The 19,740-nt window shown below is 55.1% G+C and overlaps 1 protein-coding gene across 1 annotated transcript in view; it reads right to left on the bottom strand.

Moving 5' to 3' along the window:
* Window positions 1–689: 689 nt before the first annotated feature.
* Window positions 690–19,740, bottom strand: part of TUFM (Tu translation elongation factor, mitochondrial) — a gene marked incomplete at its 5' end in the record, with an annotated part of 43,711 nt that continues 24,660 nt past the window's right edge. The window contains 7 exons of the mRNA XM_069777907.1: window positions 690–896; window positions 2,261–2,380; window positions 4,012–4,163; window positions 4,244–4,348; window positions 4,437–4,569; window positions 5,831–5,995; window positions 7,284–7,388. Coding sequence (XP_069634008.1) covers window positions 723–896; window positions 2,261–2,380; window positions 4,012–4,163; window positions 4,244–4,348; window positions 4,437–4,569; window positions 5,831–5,995; window positions 7,284–7,388 — 954 coding nt within the window. The remainder of the gene's footprint in view (window positions 897–2,260; window positions 2,381–4,011; window positions 4,164–4,243; window positions 4,349–4,436; window positions 4,570–5,830; window positions 5,996–7,283; window positions 7,389–19,740) is intronic.

The following is a 19,740-nucleotide window of genomic DNA, read 5'->3' as shown; positions in this document are numbered from 1 at the left end:
CGACGGCAGCCCCGGTTGATGGCGCGGTCGGAGGGCGGGAAAAGAGGAAGAGGAAAAAATGGGGGAAAAAAAAGGAAAAAGAGCGAAAAAGGGGGAAAGTTTCCGGGTGTCGCTGGGGTTTATTGCGTGAAATAATGGGGGAAAAAACGACAAAAAAACCCAAATTTTAAAAAGGAAAAAAAACCAAAACCAAACAGCCCCCAACAAAAAAAAATTAATTTTGAAATTAATTAATTAAAAAAAAATGAAAAACCGAAAGAGATCTGTGCGCGCGCCGTCGCCACGTCGCCGTCCTCGTATCGCGTCACCGACGTCATCGCTGACATCATCGCGTCATTCCCGATGATGTCATCGCTGACATCAGCCCCGGTTGATGGCACCGTCAGAGGGCGGGAAAAAAGGAAGAGGAAGAGGAAAAAAAGGGGGAAAAAAAGGAAAAAGAGCAAAAAAGCGGGAAAGTTTCGTGGTGTCGCCGGGGTTTATTATTTATGTCAAAAAACGGGGAAAAAAAGAACGAAAAAAAGAATTTTAAAAGGGAAAAAATAACAACAAAACCAACGGCCCCCAACGGAAAGAAATTTATTTTAAAATTAATTAATAAAAAAAAAAAATAAAAAAAACGAAAAAGATCCGTGCCGTCGCCGCCGTCCCCGTATCGCGTCGCCGATGTCGCCGCTGTCACCGCGGCGTCGCCGATGTCATCGCCGATGTCATCGCCGCCCTCAGCCCCAGTTGATGGCGCGGTCGTCGGGCGCCAGCGGGAGGGCGGCGGTGACGACGCCGGTGCCGATGGTGCGGGAGCCGTCGCGCAGGGTGAAGCGCTGGCCCCGCTCCAGCACCATCGGCTGCCGCAGGATCAGGCTCAGCTGCGCGTCCTCCCCCGGCATCACCAGCTCCTGCGGCGCGGAAAAATGTGTGGGGCGGGGGAGAAGAAAATGTGTGGGGCGGGGGAGAAAAAATGTGTGGGGCGGGGGAGAAAAAATGTGTGGGGCAGGGGAAAAAAATGTGTGGGGCGCAGGAGAAAAAATGTGTGGGGCGGGGGAGAAGAAATGTGTGGGGCGGGGGAAAAAAACCAACGTGTGGGACAGGAAAGAAAAAAATGTGTGGGGCAGGGGAGAAAAAATGTGTGGGGCGGGGGAGAAAAAATGTGTGGGGCAGGGAAAAAATGTGTGGGGCAGGGGAGAAAAAATGTGTGGGGCAGGGGAGAAAAATGTGGGGCAGGGGAGAAAAAAGTGTGGGGCGGGGGAGAAAAATGTGTGGGGCGGGGGAGAAAAAAATGGGGCGGGGAGAAAAAATGTGTGGGGCAGGGGAAAAAAAAAGTGTGTGGGGCAGGGGAGAAAAAAATGCGTGGGGCAGGGAAAAAATGTGTGGGGCAGGGGAGAAAACCAACATGTGTGGGACAGGAAAGAAAAAAATGTGTGGGGCAGGGGAGAAAAAAATGTGTGGGGCAGGAGAGAAAAAATGTGTGGGGCAGGGGAGAAAAATGTGTGGGGCGGGGGAGAAAAAATGTGTGGGGCAGGGGAGAAAAATGTGTGGGGCGGGGGAGAAAAATGTGTGGGGCGGGGGAGAAAAAACGTGTGGGGCGGGAAAAACGTGTGGGGCGGGAAAAACGTGTGGGGCGGGATGTGGGGCTGGACGAGGGGTACAACGGGTGGGATGTGGGACATGGAGGAGGATGTGGGGCGGGATGTGGGGCGGGATGTGGGGCAGGAGATGGGGAACAGTGGGGCGGGATGTGGGGCAGGGCGTGGGGCAGAATGTGGGGCAGAGTGGGGCAGGAGATGGGGAACAGTGGGGCGGGATGTGGGGGCACAAGGCGGGTGGGACGTGGGACGTGGAGGAGGACGTGGGTCGCGCTGTGGGGCGGGATGTGGGGCGGGATGTGGGGCAGGGCGTGGGGCAGGGCGTGGGGCGGGATGTGGGGCGGGATGTGGGGCGGGATGTGGGGCAGGAGATGGGGAACAGTGGGGCAGGATGTGGGGGCACAAGGCGGGTGGGACGTGGGACGTGGAGGAGGACGTGGGTCGCGCTGTGGGGCGGGATGTGGGGCGGGATGTGGGGCAGGGCGTGGGGCGGGATGTGGGGCGGGATGTGGGGCGGGATGTGGGGCAGGAGATGGGGAACTGTGGGGCAGGATGTGGGGGCACAAGGCGGGTGGGACGTGGAGGAGGACGTGGGTCGCGCTGTGGGTCGCACTGTGGGGCGGGATGTGGGGCAGGGCGTGGGGCGGGATGTGGGGCAGGCCCCCCAAGTCGCGTACCTTGTTGGGGGGCAGGAGGACGCGGCAGGCGATGTCCCACGTGTGGGAGAACATGACGGGCGAGTAGAGCGACACGAAGGGTTTGTGGCGGCCGCCCTCCTGCGGGCTCAGCACGTAAACCTGGGGGGCGGAGAACGGGGCTGGGGGGCGGCCGTGGGGCCGCCCCACATCTGCCCCACGGCGTCTGCCCCACGGCGTCTGCCCCACAACTCCCTGAGGGCCGTTACGGGGCTTCGCCCCGCGGCCCAGCTCGCCTCGCCCTGCCCCACGGCGGCGGCGGCGGCGTTCCCCTTCTCCGCTCTGCCCCACATCTCGCCCCTCTTCTGCCCCACGGCTGCTCTTCACCCCCCACATCCTGCCCCACATCCTGCCCCACATCTTGTCTCTTCATGCCCCCAAATCCTGCCCCACATCCTGCCCCACATCTTGTCTCTCCACCCCCAAATCCTGCCCCACATCTCGCCCCTCTTCTGCCCCACAGCTGCTTTTCACCCCCCAAATCCTGCCCCACATCCTGCCCCACATCTTGTCTCTCCACACCCCCAAATCCTGCCCCACATCTTGCTCATTCTGCCCCACATCTTGTCTCTCCACCCCCAAATCCTGCCCCACATCCTGCCCCACATCTTGCCCCTCCTGCCCCACATCTTGTCTCTTCATGCCCCCAAATCCTGCCCCACATCCTGCCCCTCTTCTGCCCCACAGCTGCTCTTCACCCCCCACATCCTGCCCCACATCTCGCCCCTCTCCTGCCCCACATCTTGTCTCTCCACTCCCAAATCCTGCCCCACATCTCGTCTGTCCACGCCCCCAAATCCTGCCCCACATCCTGCCCCACATCTCACCCCTCCTGCCCCACATCTCGCCTCTCCTGCCCCACATCTCGCCCCTCTCCTGCCCCACATCTTGTCTCTCCACTCCCAAATCCTGCCCCACATCTCGTCTGTCCACGCCCCCAAATCCTGCCCCACATCCTGCCCCACATCTCACCCCTCCTGCCCCACATCTCGCCTCTCCTGCCCCACATCTCGCCCCTCTCCTGCCCCACATCTTGTCTCTCCACTCCCAAATCCTGCCCCACATCTCGTCTGTCCACGCCCCCAAATCCTGCCCCACATCCTGACCCACATCTCACCCCTCCTGCCCCACATCTCGCCTCTCCACCCCCCAAACCCTGCCCCACATCCCCTCCCGCCCCACTGCATCCCCCAAATCCTGCCTCCCCCATTCCCCTCTCTCTCCCCACACCCTGCCCCACACCCTGCCCCACACCTCTGCCCCACATCTCACCCCTCTCCTGCCCCACATCTCGTCTCTCCACGCCAAATCCTGCCCCACATCCTGCCCCACATCTCGCCCCTCTCCTGCCCCACATCTTGTCTCTCCACTCCCAAATCCTGCCCCACATCCTGCCCCACATCTTGTCTCTCCACTCCCAAATCCTGCCCCACATCTCGTCTCTCCACGCCCCCAAATCCTGCCCCACATCCTGACCCACATCTCACCCCTCCTGCCCCACATCTCGTCTCTCCACGCCCCCAAATCCTGCCCCACATCCTGCCCCACATCTCACCCCTCCTGCCCCACATCTCGCCTCTCCACCCCCCAAACCCTGCCCCACATCCCCTCCCGCCCCACTGCATCCCCCAAATCCTGCCTCCCCCATTCCCCTCTCTCTCCCCACACCCTGCCCCACACCTCTGCCCCACACCTCTGCCCCACACCCTGCCCCACACGTCGCGCCCCACAACCTGCGCCTCCACTTTCTGATGCGCCTGCAGCGTCCCCGGTTTCCCCATCACCATCCCTCGCCGCACGTCCTCCCGCTTCAGCCCCCGCAGCAGCGCTCCCAGGTTGTCCCCGGCTTCCGCCCGCTCCAGGCTTTTATGGAACATCTCGATCCCTGCCGGCAGAAACGATATCAAAAAATTATGTGGGGCAGCGCCGTGGGGCAGACGTGGGGGGCAGAGCTCGCGCTCTTACCCGTCACCACCGTCCGCAGGTGCCGGTTGTATCCCAGGAATTCGCACTCGTCGCCTTTCCGGATGGTGCCGCGTTCCAGCGTCCCCGTCACCACGGTGCCGCGACCTGCCGTGGGGCGGAGAGCGGAGATGTGGGGCGGCCGTGGGGCGGCCGTGGGGCGGCCGTGGGGCCGGCCGTGGGGCCGGGAAGTTACCGGGGATGGAGTGGACGGATTCGACGGGCAGCAGGAAGGGTTTGTCGAGGTCGCGGGGCGGCAGCGGGATGTGGGTGTCGATGGCGTCCAGCAGCTTCAGCACCGAGTTCAGGCCCAGTTCGGGGTCGCGGTCCTGGGGGGGGAGATGTGGGGCAGGGTGTGGGGCAGGGTGTGGGGCAGGAGTGGGGCAGAGCGAGGGAGGGGAGTTGGGGCAGAGTTGTGGGTGAAGAGGGGGAAGCTGTGGGGCGGAGCGGAGAGGGAAGAGGGGCGGGTTGTGGGGCAGAAGTGGGGTGCAGTGGGGCAGGGTGTGGGGCAGAACAAGGGGGTGCAGTGGGGCAGGTTGTGGGGTGCAATGGGGCAGGGTGTGGGGCAGAACAAGGGGGTGCAGTGGGGCAGGGTGTGGGGCAGAAGTGGGGTGGAGTGGGGCAGGTTGTGGGGCAGAAGTGGGGCGCAGTGGGGCAGGGTGTGGGGCAGAACAAGGGGGTGCAGTGGGGCAGGGTGTGGGGCAGAAGTGGGGTGCAAAGGGGCAGGGTGTGGGGCAGAGCGAGGGGGTGCAGTGGGGCAGAAGTGGGGTGCAATGGGGCAGGTTGTGGGGCAGGGCTGGGGGCGCAGTGGGGCAGGTTGTGGGGCAGAACAAGGGGGTGCAGTGGGGCAGGGTGTGGGGCAGAAGTGGGGCAGAGTGGGGCAGAGTTGTGGGGCAGAAGTGGGGCAGGTTGTGGGGCAGAGGGAGGGGGTGGAGTGGGGCAGAGTTATGGGGCAGAAGTGGGGCAGAACAAGGGGGTGCAGTGGGGCAGGTTGTGGGGCAGAACTGGGGTAGAGTGGGGCAGGTTGTGGGGCAGAAGTGGGGTGCAGTGGGGCAGGTTGTGGGGCAGAAGTGGGGCAGGGTGTGGGGCAGAACAAGGGGGTGCAGTGGGGCAGGTTGTGGGGCAGAACTGGGGTAGAGTGGGGCAGGTTGTGGGGCAGAGTGAGGGGGTGGAGTGGGGCAGGTTGTGGGGCAGAGGAAGGGGGTGGAGTGGGGCAGGTTGTGGGGCAGAGTGAGGGGGTGCAGTGGGGCAGGTTGTGGGGCAGAAGTGGGGCAGGTTGTGGGGCAGAGGGAGGGGGTGCAGTGGGGCAGAGTTGTGGGGCAGAACGGGGGCGCGACGCCAGGGAAGCTGTGGGGCGGACGCGCCAGCCGTGGGGGGGGCAGAAAGAAGAGCCCGGCGCCGCGCCGTGGGGCAGAGCGCGCCGTGGGGCAGAGCGCGCCGTGGGGCAGAGCGCGCCCGGCATCGCCGCGCCGCGGGGCGGAACGCCGGGACGCGCCGCGGGGCCGAGCGCGCCGTGGGTCGCGCCGCGGGGCCGAAGCGCGCCGTGGGTCGCGCCGTGGGTCGCGCCGTGGGTCGCGCCGTGGGGCTGACCTGGAGGGCGCAGAGCGCGGAGCCGACGATGACGGGGGCGCGCTCGCCGTCGTAGCCGAACTCGGCCAGCAGCTCCCGCACTTCCAGTTCCACCAGCGCCAGCAGCTCGGGGTCCCCCACCGCGTCCGCCTTGTTGACGTAGACCACCACGTGCTGCACCCCCACCTGTGGGGCAGGGAGATGTGGGGCAGGGAGATGATGTGGGGCGGACCCACGGCGACGGACCCACGGCGTCCCCGGGGGGGTTTTTTTTTGGCTTTGCGGTGTGGGGGGCTGAGGTTCCAGCTCCGCTCCCCCCCCCCCGTCAGTCGCGGTGACTTTTGGGCTGCCCCACACATCTGTCTCTCCCAGCCCCATAGATTTCTCCCAGCCCCATAGATTATATCCCCTCTCAGCCCCATAGATTCCCCTCAGCCCCACAAATTCCTCTCAGCCCCACAGATTCTTCTCAGCTTCAAGGATTCCTCTCAGCCCCACAGATTCCTCCCGGCCCCACAGATTCCTCTTAGCCCTATGGATTCCTCTTGGCCCCATAGATTCCTCCCAGCCCCACAGATTCTTCTCAGCCCCACAGATTCCTCTCGGCCCCACGGATTCCTCTTAGCCCTATGGATTCCTCTTAGCCCTATGGATTCCTCCCAGCCCCATAGATTCCTCCCAGCCCCACAGATTCTTCTCAGCCCCACGGATTCCTCCCAGCCCCACGGATTCCTCCCAGCCCCATAGATTCCTCCCAGCCCCATAGATTCCTCCCAGCCCCACAGAGTCCTCTCGGCCCCACAGATTCCTCCCAGCCCCATAGATTCCTCTTAGCCCTAGATTCCCCCAGCCCCATAGACATACTCCCCCAGCCCCACATATCACCTCCCCAGCCCCTTTCTGGCCCCATAAACACCCCCCAGCCCCCTCCCCAGCCCCACAGATCCCCCCCCAGCCCCACAGATTCCCCCCCCAGCCCCACAGATGCCCCTCCAGCCCCTTTCTGGCCCCATAAACACCCCCCAGCCCCCTCCCCAGCCCCACAGATCACCCCCCCAGCCCCACAGATTCCCCCCCAGCCCCACAGATCCCCTCCCCAGCCCCACAGATTCCCCCCCCAGCCCCATAGATTCCCTCCCCAGCCCCACAGACACCCCCCCCAGCCCCACAGATCAATCCCCCAGCCCCTTTCTGGCCCCATAAACACCCCCCAGCCCCCTCCCCAGCCCCATAGATCCCCTCCCCAGCCCCAGAGACACCCCCCCCAGCCCCACAGATCCCCCCCCCAGCCCCACAGATTCCCCCCCAGCCCCACAGATCCCCTCCCCAGCCCCACAGATCAATCCCCCAGCCCCACAGATGCCCCTCCAGCCCCTTTCTGGCCCCATAAACACCCCCCAGCCCCCTCCCCAGCCCCATAGATCCCCTCCCCAGCCCCACAGACACCCCCCCCCAGCCCCACAGACCCCCCCACCTGCTTGGCCAGCAGTAGGTGCTCCCGGGTTTGGGGCATCTGCCCGTCGGTGGCCGCCACCACCAAGATGCAGCCGTCGAGCGGCGCCGTCCCCGTGATCATGTTCTGGGGAGACAGAGGGGGGGACACCCCGAAAGTGAGGGGGGGACCCCAAAAATGGAGAGAAAGAGCCCAGAAGGGAGAAAAACCACCCCAGAAGGGAGAAAAAACACCCCAAAATACATGAGGGACAGACCAAAATGAAGAGGAACACCCCAAAATGGTGAGACACACCCCAAAAGGGAGGAAAAACACCCCAAAATGAAGAGAAACGCCCCAAAAGGGAGGAAAAACACCCCAAAATGAAGAGAAATGCCCCAAAAGGGAGGAAAAACATCCCAAAAGGGAGAAAAAACACCCCAAAAGGGAGAAAAAAGAACAAAAAATTGAGAAAAAACAGCCAAAAAGAGAAAAAACACCCCAAAACAGATGAGGGACACCCCAAAAATGGAAGGGAAACACCCCAAAAATAGAAGACAAACACCCCAAAAGAGAGAGAAACACCCCAAAAGAGAGAGAAACACCCCAAAGTACACGAGGGACAGACTGAAATGAAGGGAAACGCGCCAAAATGGAGGGAGAACGCCCCAGAAATGGAAGAGGAACACCCCAAAAGGGAGAGAAAACACCCCAAAATTGAGAAAAAACACCCCAAAAGAGAGAGAAACACCCCAAAAGAGAGAGAAACACCCCAAAGTGCACGAGGGACAGACCGAAATGAAGGGAAATGCACCAAAATGGAGGGAGAATGCCCCAGAAATGGAAGAGCAACACCCCAAAAGGGAGAAAAAAAACCCGAAGGAGAAGAAACACCCCGAAAGGGAGGAAAAACACCCCGAAAGGGAGGAAAAACACCCCAAAATACACCAGGGACGGACCAAAATTAAGGGAAACGCGCCAAAATGGAGGGAGAACGCCCCAGAAATGGAAGAGGAACACCCCAAAATGGAAGAGGAACACCCCAAAATGGAGAGAAACACCCCAAAATGGAGAGAAACACCCCAAAATACATGAGGGACACCCCAAAATGCACTGAAACACCCCACAAGGGAGAAAAAACACCCCACAAGGGAGTAAAAACACCCCAGAATACACCAGGGACAGACCAAAATGAAGGGAAACGCGCCAAAATGGAGGGAGAACGCCCCAGAAATGGAAGAGGAACACCCCAAAATGGAGAGAAACACCCCAAAAGGGAGAGAAAACACTCCAAAATACATGAGGGACACCCCAAAAATGGACGACGAACAGAATGAAATAAAGGAAAACATCAAAAATAGAGGGAGAACACCCCAAAATTGATAGAAACACCCCAAAGTAAACGAGGGACACCGCAAAAATGGAGGAGGAACACCCCAAAATGAGGGAGAAGCCCCCAAAATGGAGGAGAAACGCCAACAATGGAAGAGGAACACGCCAAAATGGAGGAAAAAACACCCCAAAATACACGAGGGACACCCCAAAAATGGAGGAGGAACAGACTGAAATGAAGGAAAACACGCCAAAATGGAGGGAGAACACCCCAAAAATGGAAGAGGAACATGCCAAAATGAGGGAGACACCCCAAAAGTGGAGAAGGAACACGCCGAAATGGAAGAGGAACACGCCAAAAAAGGAGGAAAAACACCCCCAAAATGAAGAGGAATACCCCAAGATGGAGGAGAACGGCCTAAAAACTGGGGGACCCCAAAAATGGAGAAGGGACACCCTAAAAATGGAGAAGAAAACACCCCAAAATGAATGAGACGCCCCAAAAATGAAAGGGGACACCCTAAAAGACAAGAAAACACTCCAGAAATGAGGTGAACACCTCAAAAATGGAAGAGACACCTTAAAAAAAGGAGGGAGAACACCTCAAAAATGGAGAAAAACCACCACAAAAACGGAGAGAAAACACCTCAAAAACTGAGGGAGAACACACCTGAGAAATATAGGAGGAACACATCAAAAATGGAAGAAGAACATCTCTCAAAAATGGAAGAACACCGCAGAAATGGAGGGAAAACGCCTCAGAAATGGAGGGGGAACCCTAAAATGGCGCAGGTACCCTAAAATGGAAGAAGAACACCTCAAAAATGGAGAACGAACACCCTAAAATGGAGGACAAACACCCCAAAACGAGGAGGGACACTCCAAAATGTAGGATGGACACCTCAAAATGGAGAACGGACACTTTAAAATGGAGGATGGACACCCCAAAATGAGAATGGATACTCCGAAATAGAGGACGGACACTCCAAAATGGAGGACGGACACCCCAGAATGAGGACGACCACCCCAGAATGGAGGACAAACACCCCAAAAAGAGAATGGACACTCCAAAATGGAGGATGGACACCCCGGAATGAGGAGGAACACCCCAAAATGGAGGACAGACACCCCAAAATGGAGGACAGACACCTCAAAATGAGGAGAAACACCCCAAAAGGGAGGATGGACACCTCAAAATGGAGGACGGACACCTCAAAATGAGGAGTAACACCTCAAAATGGAGGATGGACACCCCAAAATGGAGGATGGACACCTCAAAATGAGGAGTAACACCTCAAAATGGAGGATGGACACCCCAAAATGGAGGATGGACACCTCAAAATGAGGAGTAACACCTCAAAATGGAGGATGGACACCTCAAAATGAGGAGAAACACCTCAAAATGGAGGACGGACACCCCAAAATGGAGGACGGACACCCCAAAAGGGAGGACGGACACCTCAAAATGAGGAGAAACACCCCAAAACGGATAAAGTTGGGTGCGCGACCCCACCCACACAGACGGGGCGGATTTGGGGTTGCGAATCGCGGGTTTTTGGGGGTTTTTTTTTGGTTTTTTCTTTGGTTTTTTGTCCCTGACCTTGACGTAGTCGGCGTGGCCGGGGCAGTCGGTGTGGGCGTAATGGCGGCGGGCGGTGGCGTACTCCACGTACCCCGAAATGGAGGACGGACACCACGGAATGAGGAAGAACACCCCAAAATGGAGAATGGACACCCCAAAAAGAGAACAGACACTCCAAAATGGAGGACGGACACCCCAAAATGAGGAGGAACACTCCAAAATGGAGGAGAAACACCCCAAAATGGATGAGAGACGCTGCAAAACGGAGGACGGGCACCCCAAAAAGAGAACGGACACCTCAAAATGGAGAACGGACACCCCAAAACGGATGACAGACACCCTGAAACGGAGAATGGACACCTCAAAATGAGGAGGAACACCTCAAAATGGAGGACGGACACCCCAAAATGAGGAGAAACACCCCAAAAGGGAGGATGGACACCTCAAAATGGAGGACGGACACCTCAAAATGAGGAGTAACACCTCAAAATGGAGGATGGACACCCCAAAATGGAGGACGGACACCCCAAAATGAGGAGGAACACCTCAAAATGGAGGATGGACACCCCAAAATGGAGGATGGACACCTCAAAATGAGGAGTAACACCTCAAAATGGAGGATGGACACCTCAAAATGAGGAGAAACACCTCAAAATGGAGGACGGACACCCCAAAATGGAGGATGGACACCTCAAAATGAGGAGTAACACCTCAAAATGGAGGATGGACACCCCAAAATGGAGGATGGACACCTCAAAATGAGGAGTAACACCTCAAAATGGAGGATGGACACCCCAAAATGGAGGACGGACACCCCAAAAGGGAGGACGGACACCTCAAAAAGAGGAGAAACACCCCAAAACGGATAAAGTTGGGTGCGTGACCCCACCCACACAGACGGGGCGGATTTGGGGTTGCGAATCGCGGGTTTTTGGGGTTTTTTTTTTGTTTTTTTCTTTGTTTTTTTGTCCCTGACCTTGACGTAGTCGGCGTGGCCGGGGCAGTCGGTGTGGACGTAATGGCGGCGGGCGGTGGCGTACTCCACGTACCCCGAAATGGAGAACGGACACCACGGAATGAGGAAGAACACCCCAAAATGGAGAATGGACACCCCAAAAAGAGAACAGACACTCCAAAATGGAGGACGGACACCCCAAAATGAGGAGGAATACTCCAAAATGGAGGACAGACACCCCAAAATGAGGAGGAACACTCCAAAATGGAGGAGAAACACCCCAAAATGGATGAGAGACGCTGCAAAACGGAGGACGGGCACCCCAAAAAGAGAACGGACACCTCAAAATGGAGAACGGACACCCCAAAACGGATGACAGACACCCTGAAACGGAGAATGGACATCTCAAAATGAGGAGTAACACCTCAAAATGGAGGATGGACACTTCAAAATGAGGAGAAACACCTCAAAAGGGAGGATGGACACCTCAAAATGGAGGACGGACACCTCAAAATGAGGAGTAACACCTCAAAATGGAGGATGGACACCCCAAAATGGAGGATGGACACCTCAAAATGGAGGATGGACACCTCAAAATGAGGAGGAACACCACAAAATGGAGGATGGACACCTCAAAATGGAGGACGGACACCTCAAAATGAGGAGTAACACCTCAAAATGGAGGATGGACACCTCAAAATGAGGAGAAACACCTCAAAATGGAGGATGGACACCCCAAAATGAGGAGTAACACCTCAAAATGGAGGATGGTCACTTCAAAATGAGGAGAAACACCCCAAAAGGGAGGATGGACACCTCAAAATGGAGGACGGACACCTCAAAATGAGGAGTAACACCTCAAAATGGAGGATGGACACCTCAAAATGAGGAGAAACACCCCAAAAGGGAGGATGGACACCTCAAAATGGAGAACGGACACCTCAAAATGAGGAGTAACACCTCAAAATGGAGGATGGACACCCCAAAATGGAGGATGGACACCTCAAAATGAGGAGTAACACCTCAAAATGGAGGATGGACACCTCAAAATGAGGAGAAACACCTCAAAATGGAGGACGGACACCCCAAAATGGAGGATGGACACCCCAAAAGGGAGGACGGACACCTCAAAATGAGGAGAAACACCCCAAAACGGATAAAGTTGGGTGCGCGACCCCACCCACACAGACGGGGCGGATTTGGGGTTGCGAATCGCGGGGTTTTTTGGGGGGTTTTTTTGGTTTTTTCTTTGGTTTTTTGTCCCTGACCTTGACGTAGTCGGCGTGGCCGGGGCAGTCGGTGTGGGCGTAATGGCGGCGGGCGGTGGCGTACTCCACGTACCCCGAAATGGAGAACAGACACCACGGAATGAGGAAGAACACCCCAAAATGGAGAATGGACACCCCAAAAAGAGAACAGACACTCCAAAATGGAGGACGGACACCCCAAAATGAGGAGGAACACTCCAAAATGGAGGAGAAACACCCCAAAATGGATGAGAGACGCTGCAAAACGGAGGACGGGCACCCCAAAAAGAGAACGGACACCTCAAAATGGAGAACGGACACCCCAAAACGGATGACAGACACCCTGAAACGGAGAATGGACACCTCAAAATGAGGAGGAACACCTCAAAATGGAGGACGGACACCCCAAAATGAGGAGAAACACCCCAAAAGGGAGGATGGACACCTCAAAATGGAGGACGGACACCTCAAAATGAGGAGTAACACCTCAAAATGGAGGATGGACACCTCAAAATGAGGAGAAACACCCCAAAAGGGAGGATGGACACCTCAAAATGGAGAACGGACACCTCAAAATGAGGAGTAACACCTCAAAATGGAGGATGGACACCCCAAAATGGAGGATGGACACCTCAAAATGAGGAGTAACACCTCAAAATGGAGGATGGACACCTCAAAATGAGGAGAAACACCTCAAAATGGAGGACGGACACCCCAAAATGGAGGACGGACACCTCAAAATGAGGAGAAACACCCCAAAACGGATAAAGTTGGGTGCGCGACCCCACCCACACAGACGGGGCGGATTTGGGGTTGCGAATCGCGGGGTTTTTGGGGGGTTTTTTTGGTTTTTTCTTTGGTTTTTTGTCCCTGACCTTGACGTAGTCGGCGTGGCCGGGGCAGTCGGTGTGGGCGTAATGGCGGCGGGCGGTGGCGTACTCCACGTACCCCGAAATGGAGAACAGACACCACGGAATGAGGAAGAACACCCCAAAATGGAGAATGGACACCCCAAAAAGAGAACAGACACTCCAAAATGGAGGACGGACACCCCAAAATGAGGAGGAACACTCCAAAATGGAGGAGAAACACCCCAAAATGGATGAGAGACACTGCAAAACGGAGGACGGGCACCCCAAAAAGAGAACGGACACCTCAAAATGGAGAACGGACACCCCAAAACGGATGACAGACACCCTGAAACGGAGAATGGACACCTCAAAATGAGGAGGAACACCTCAAAATGGAGGACGGACACCCCAAAATGAGGAGTAACACCTCAAAATGGAGGATGGACACTTCAAAATGAGGAGAAACACCCCAAAAGGGAGGATGGACACCTCAAAATGGAGGACGGACACCTCAAAATGAGGAGTAACACCTCAAAATGGAGGATGGACACCCCAAAATGGAGGATGGACACCTCAAAATGAGGAGTAACACCTCAAAATGGAGGATGGACACCTCAAAATGAGGAGAAACACCTCAAAATGGAGGACGGACACCCCAAAATGGAGGATGGACACCCCAAAAAGAGAACAGACACTCCAAAATGGAGGACGGACACCCCAAAATGAGGAGGAACACTCCAAAATGGAGGAGAAACACCCCAAAATGGATGAGAGACACTGCAAAACGGAGGACGGGCACCCCAAAAAGAGAACGGACACCTCAAAATGGAGAACGGACACCCCAAAACGGATGACAGACACCCTGAAACGGAGAATGGACACCTCAAAATGAGGAGGAACACCTCAAAATGGAGGATGGACACCCCAAAATGAGGAGGAACACTCCAAAATGGAGGAGGAACACCCCAAAATAGATGAGAGACACCGCAAAATGGATGAGAAACATCCCAAAAAGAGAATGGACACCTCAAAATGGAGAACGGACACCCCAAAACGGATGACAGACACCCCGAAACGGAGAATGGACACCTCAAAATGAGGAAGAACACCACAAAATGGAGGATGGACACCTCAAAATGGAGGACGGACACCTCAAAATGAGGAGTAACACCTCAAAATGGAGGATGGACACCTCAAAATGAGGAGAAACACCTCAAAATGGAGGACGGACACCTCAAAATGAGGAGTAACACCTCAAAATGGAGGATGGACACCTCAAAATGAGGAGAAACACCCCAAAAGGGAGGATGGACACCTCAAAATGGAGGACGGACACCTCAAAATGAGGAGTAACACCTCAAAATGGAGGATGGACACCTCAAAATGAGGAGAAACACCTCAAAATGGAGGACGGACACCTCAAAATGGAGGATGGACACCCCAAAAGGGAGGACGGACACCTCAAAATGAGGAGAAACACCCCAAAACGGATAAAGTTGGGTGCGCGACCCCACCCACACAGACGGGGCGGATTTGGGGTTGCGAATCGCGGGTTTTTTTGGGGGGTTTTTTTGGTTTTTTCTTTGGTTTTTTGTCCCTGACCTTGACGTAGTCGGCGTGGCCGGGGCAGTCGGTGTGGGCGTAATGGCGGCGGGCGGTGGCGTACTCCACGTACCCCGAAATGGAGAACGGACACCACGGAATGAGGAAGAACACCCCAAAATGGAGAATGGACACCCCAAAAAGAGAACAGACACTCCAAAATGGAGGACGGACACCCCAAAATGAGGAGGAACACTCCAAAATGGAGGAGAAACACCCCAAAATGGATGAGAGACACTGCAAAACGGAGGACGGGCACCCCAAAAAGAGAACGGACACCTCAAAACGGAGAACGGACACCCCAAAACGGATGACAGACACCCTGAAACGGAGAATGGACACCTCAAAATGAGGAGGAACACCTCAAAATGGAGGATGGACACCTCAAAATGAGGAGAAACACCCCAAAAGGGAGGATGGACACCTCAAAATGGAGGACGGACACCTCAAAATGAGGAGTAACACCTCAAAATGGAGGATGGACACCCCAAAATGGAGGATGGACACCTCAAAATGACGAGTAACACCTCAAAATGGAGGACGGACACCCCAAAATGGAGGATGGACACCCCAAAAGGGAGGACGGACACCTCAAAATGAGGAGAAACACCCCAAAACGGATAAAGTTGGGTGCGCGACCCCACCCACACAGACGGGGCGGATTTGGGGTTGCGAATCGCGGGTTTTTGGGGTTTTTTTTTTGTTTTTTTCTTTGTTTTTTTGTCCCTGACCTTGACATAGTCGGCGTGGCCGGGGCAGTCGGTGTGGGCGTAATGGCGGCGGGCGCTGGCGTACTCCACGTACCCCGAAATGGAGAACGGACACCACGGAATGAGGAAGAACACCCCAAAATGGAGAATGGACACCCCAAAAAGAGAACAGACACTCCAAAATGGAGGACGGACACCCCAAAATGAGGAGGAACACTCCAAAATGGAGGAGAAACACCCCAAAATGGATGAGAGACGCTGCAAAACGGAGGACGGGCACCCCAAAAAGAGAACGGACACCTCAAAATGGAGAACGGACACCCCAAAACGGATGACAGACACCCTGAAACGGAGAATGGACACCTCAAAATGAGGAGGAACACCTCAAAATGGAGGACGGACACCCCAAAATGAGGAGTAACACCTCAAAATGGAGGATGGACACTTCAAAATGAGGAGAAACACCCCAAAAGGGAGGATGGACACCTCAAAATGGAGAACGGACACCTCAAAATGAGGAGTAACACCTCAAAATGGAGGATGGACACCCCAAAATGGAGGATGGACACCTCAAAATGAGGAGAAACACCTCAAAATGGAGGATGGACACCCCAAAATGGAGGATGGACACCTCAAAATGAGGAGTAACACCTCAAAATGGAGGATGGACACCTCAAAATGAGGAGAAACACCCCAAAAGGGAGGACGGACACCTCAAAATGGAGGATGGACACCCCAAAAGGGAGGACGGACACCTCAAAATGAGGAGAAACACCCCAAAACGGATAAAGTTGGGTGCGCGACCCCACCCACACAGACGGGGCGGATTTGGGGTTGCGAATCGCGGGTTTTTTTGGGGGGTTTCTTTGGTTTTTTCTTTGGTTTTTTGTCCCTGACCTTGACGTAGTCGGCGTGGCCGGGGCAGTCGGTGTGGGCGTAATGGCGGCGGGCGGTGGCGTACTCCACGTACCCCGAAATGGAGAACAGACACCACGGAATGAGGAAGAACACCCCAAAATGGAGAATGGACACCCCAAAAAGAGAACAGACACTCCAAAATGGAGGACGGACACCCCAAAATGAGGAGGAACACTCCAAAATGGAGGAGAAACACCCCAAAATGGATGAGAGACGCTGCAAAACGGAGGACGGGCACCCCAAAAAGAGAACGGACACCTCAAAATGGAGAACGGACACCCCAAAACGGATGACAGACACCCTGAAACGGAGAATGGACACCTCAAAATGAGGAGGAACACCACAAAATGGAGGATGGACACCCCAAAATGAGGAGGAACACTCCAAAATGGAGGAGGAACACCCCAAAATAGATGAGAGACACCGCAACATGGATGAGAAACATCCCAAAAATGGAGGATGGACACCTCAAAATGGAGAACGGACACCCCAAAACGGATGACAGACACCCCGAAACGGAGAATGGACACCTCAAAATGAGGAGGAACACCACAAAATGGAGGATGGACACCTCAAAATGGAGGACGGACACCTCAAAATGAGGAGTAACACCTCAAAATGGAGGATGGACACCTCAAAATGAGGAGAAACACCCCAAAAGGGAGGATGGACACCTCAAAATGGAGAACGGACACCTCAAAATGAGGAGTAACACCTCAAAATGGAGGATGGACACCCCAAAATGGAGGATGGACACCTCAAAATGAGGAGAAACACCTCAAAATGGAGGATGGACACCTCAAAATGAGGAGAAACACCCCAAAAGGGAGGATGGACACCTCAAAATGGAGGACGGACACCTCAAAATGAGGAGTAACACCTCAAAATGGAGGATGGACACCCCAAAATGGAGGATGGACACCTCAAAATGACGAGTAACACCTCAAAATGGAGGACGGACACCCCAAAATGGAGGATGGACACCCCAAAAGGGAGGACGGACACCTCAAAATGAGGAGAAACACCCCAAAACGGATAAAGTTGGGTGCGCGACCCCACCCACACAGACGGGGCGGATTTGGGGTTGCGAATCGCGGGGGTTTTGGGGGGTTTTTTTGGTTTTTTCTTTGGTTTTTTGTCCCTGACCTTGACGTAGTCGGCGTGGCTGGGGCAGTCGGTGTGGGCGTAATGGCGGCGGGCGGTGGCGTACTCCACGTACCCCGAAATGGAGAACAGACACCACGGAATGAGGAAGAACACCCCAAAATGGAGAATGGACACCCCAAAAAGAGAACAGACACTCCAAAATGGAGGACGGACACCCCAAAATGAGGAGGAACACTCCAAAATGGAGGAGAAACACCCCAAAATGGATGAGAGACGCTGCAAAACGGAGGACGGGCACCCCAAAAAGAGAACGGACACCTCAAAATGGAGAACGGACACCCCAAAACGGATGACAGACACCCTGAAACGGAGAATGGACACCTCAAAATGAGGAGGAACACCTCAAAATGGAGGACGGACACCCCAAAATGAGGAGAAACACCCCAAAAGGGAGGATGGACACCTCAAAATGGAGGACGGACACCTCAAAATGAGGAGTAACACCTCAAAATGGAGGATGGACACCTCAAAATGAGGAGAAACACCCCAAAAGGGAGGATGGACACCTCAAAATGGAGAACGGACACCTCAAAATGAGGAGTAACACCTCAAAATGGAGGATGGACACCCCAAAATGGAGGATGGACACCTCAAAATGAGGAGTAACACCTCAAAATGGAGGATGGACACCTCAAAATGAGGAGAAACACCTCAAAATGGAGGACGGACACCCCAAAATGGAGGACGGACACCTCAAAATGAGGAGAAACACCCCAAAACGGATAAAGTTGGGTGCGCGACCCCACCCACACAGACGGGGCGGATTTGGGGTTGCGAATCGCGGGGTTTTTGGGGGGTTTTTTTGGTTTTTTCTTTGGTTTTTTGTCCCTGACCTTGACGTAGTCGGCGTGGCCGGGGCAGTCGGTGTGGGCGTAATGGCGGCGGGCGGTGGCGTACTCCACGTACCCCGAAATGGAGAACAGACACCACGGAATGAGGAAGAACACCCCAAAATGGAGAATGGACACCCCAAAAAGAGAACAGACACTCCAAAATGGAGGACGGACACCCCAAAATGAGGAGGAACACTCCAAAATGGAGGAGAAACACCCCAAAATGGATGAGAGACGCTGCAAAACGGAGGACGGGCACCCCAAAAAGAGAACGGACACCTCAAAATGGAGAACGGACACCCCAAAACGGATGACAGACACCCTGAAACGGAGAATGGACACCTCAAAATGAGGAGGAACACCTCAAAATGGAGGACGGACACCCCAAAATGAGGAGTAACACCTCAAAATGGAGGATGGACACTTCAAAATGAGGAGAAACACCCCAAAAGGGAGGATGGACACCTCAAAATGGAGGACGGACACCTCAAAATGAGGAGTAACACCTCAAAATGGAGGATGGACACCCCAAAATGGAGGATGGACACCTCAAAATGAGGAGTAACACCTCAAAATGGAGGATGGACACCTCAAAATGAGGAGAAACACCTCAAAATGGAGGACGGACACCCCAAAATGGAGGATGGACACCCCAAAAAGAGAACAGACACTCCAAAATGGAGGACGGACACCCCAAAATGAGGAGGAACACTCCAAAATGGAGGAGAAACACCCCAAAATGGATGAGAGACACTGCAAAACGGAGGACGGGCACCCCAAAAAGAGAACGGACACCTCAAAATGGAGAACGGACACCCCAAAACGGATGACAGACACCCTGAAACGGAGAATGGACACCTCAAAATGAGGAGGAACACCTCAAAATGGAGGATGGACACCCCAAAATGAGGAGGAACACTCCAAAATGGAGGAGGAACACCCCAAAATAGATGAGAGACACCGCAAAATGGATGAGAAACATCCCAAAAAGAGAATGGACACCTCAAAATGGAGAACGGACACCCCAAAACGGATGACAGACACCCCGAAACGGAGAATGGACACCTCAAAATGAGGAAGAACACCACAAAATGGAGGATGGACACCTCAAAATGGAGGACGGACACCTCAAAATGAGGAGTAACACCTCAAAATGGAGGATGGACACCTCAAAATGAGGAGAAACACCTCAAAATGGAGGACGGACACCTCAAAATGAGGAGTAACACCTCAAAATGGAGGATGGACACCTCAAAATGAGGAGAAACACCCCAAAAGGGAGGATGGACACCTCAAAATGGA

This window comes from Haliaeetus albicilla, unplaced genomic scaffold (genome assembly GCF_947461875.1).
Source record: "Haliaeetus albicilla unplaced genomic scaffold, bHalAlb1.1 scaffold_185, whole genome shotgun sequence".
Classification (NCBI taxonomy): Eukaryota; Metazoa; Chordata; class Aves; order Accipitriformes; family Accipitridae; genus Haliaeetus; species Haliaeetus albicilla.
Note: the sequence above shows the minus strand (reverse complement) of the source record. Positions and strands in the feature narration are given on the sequence as shown.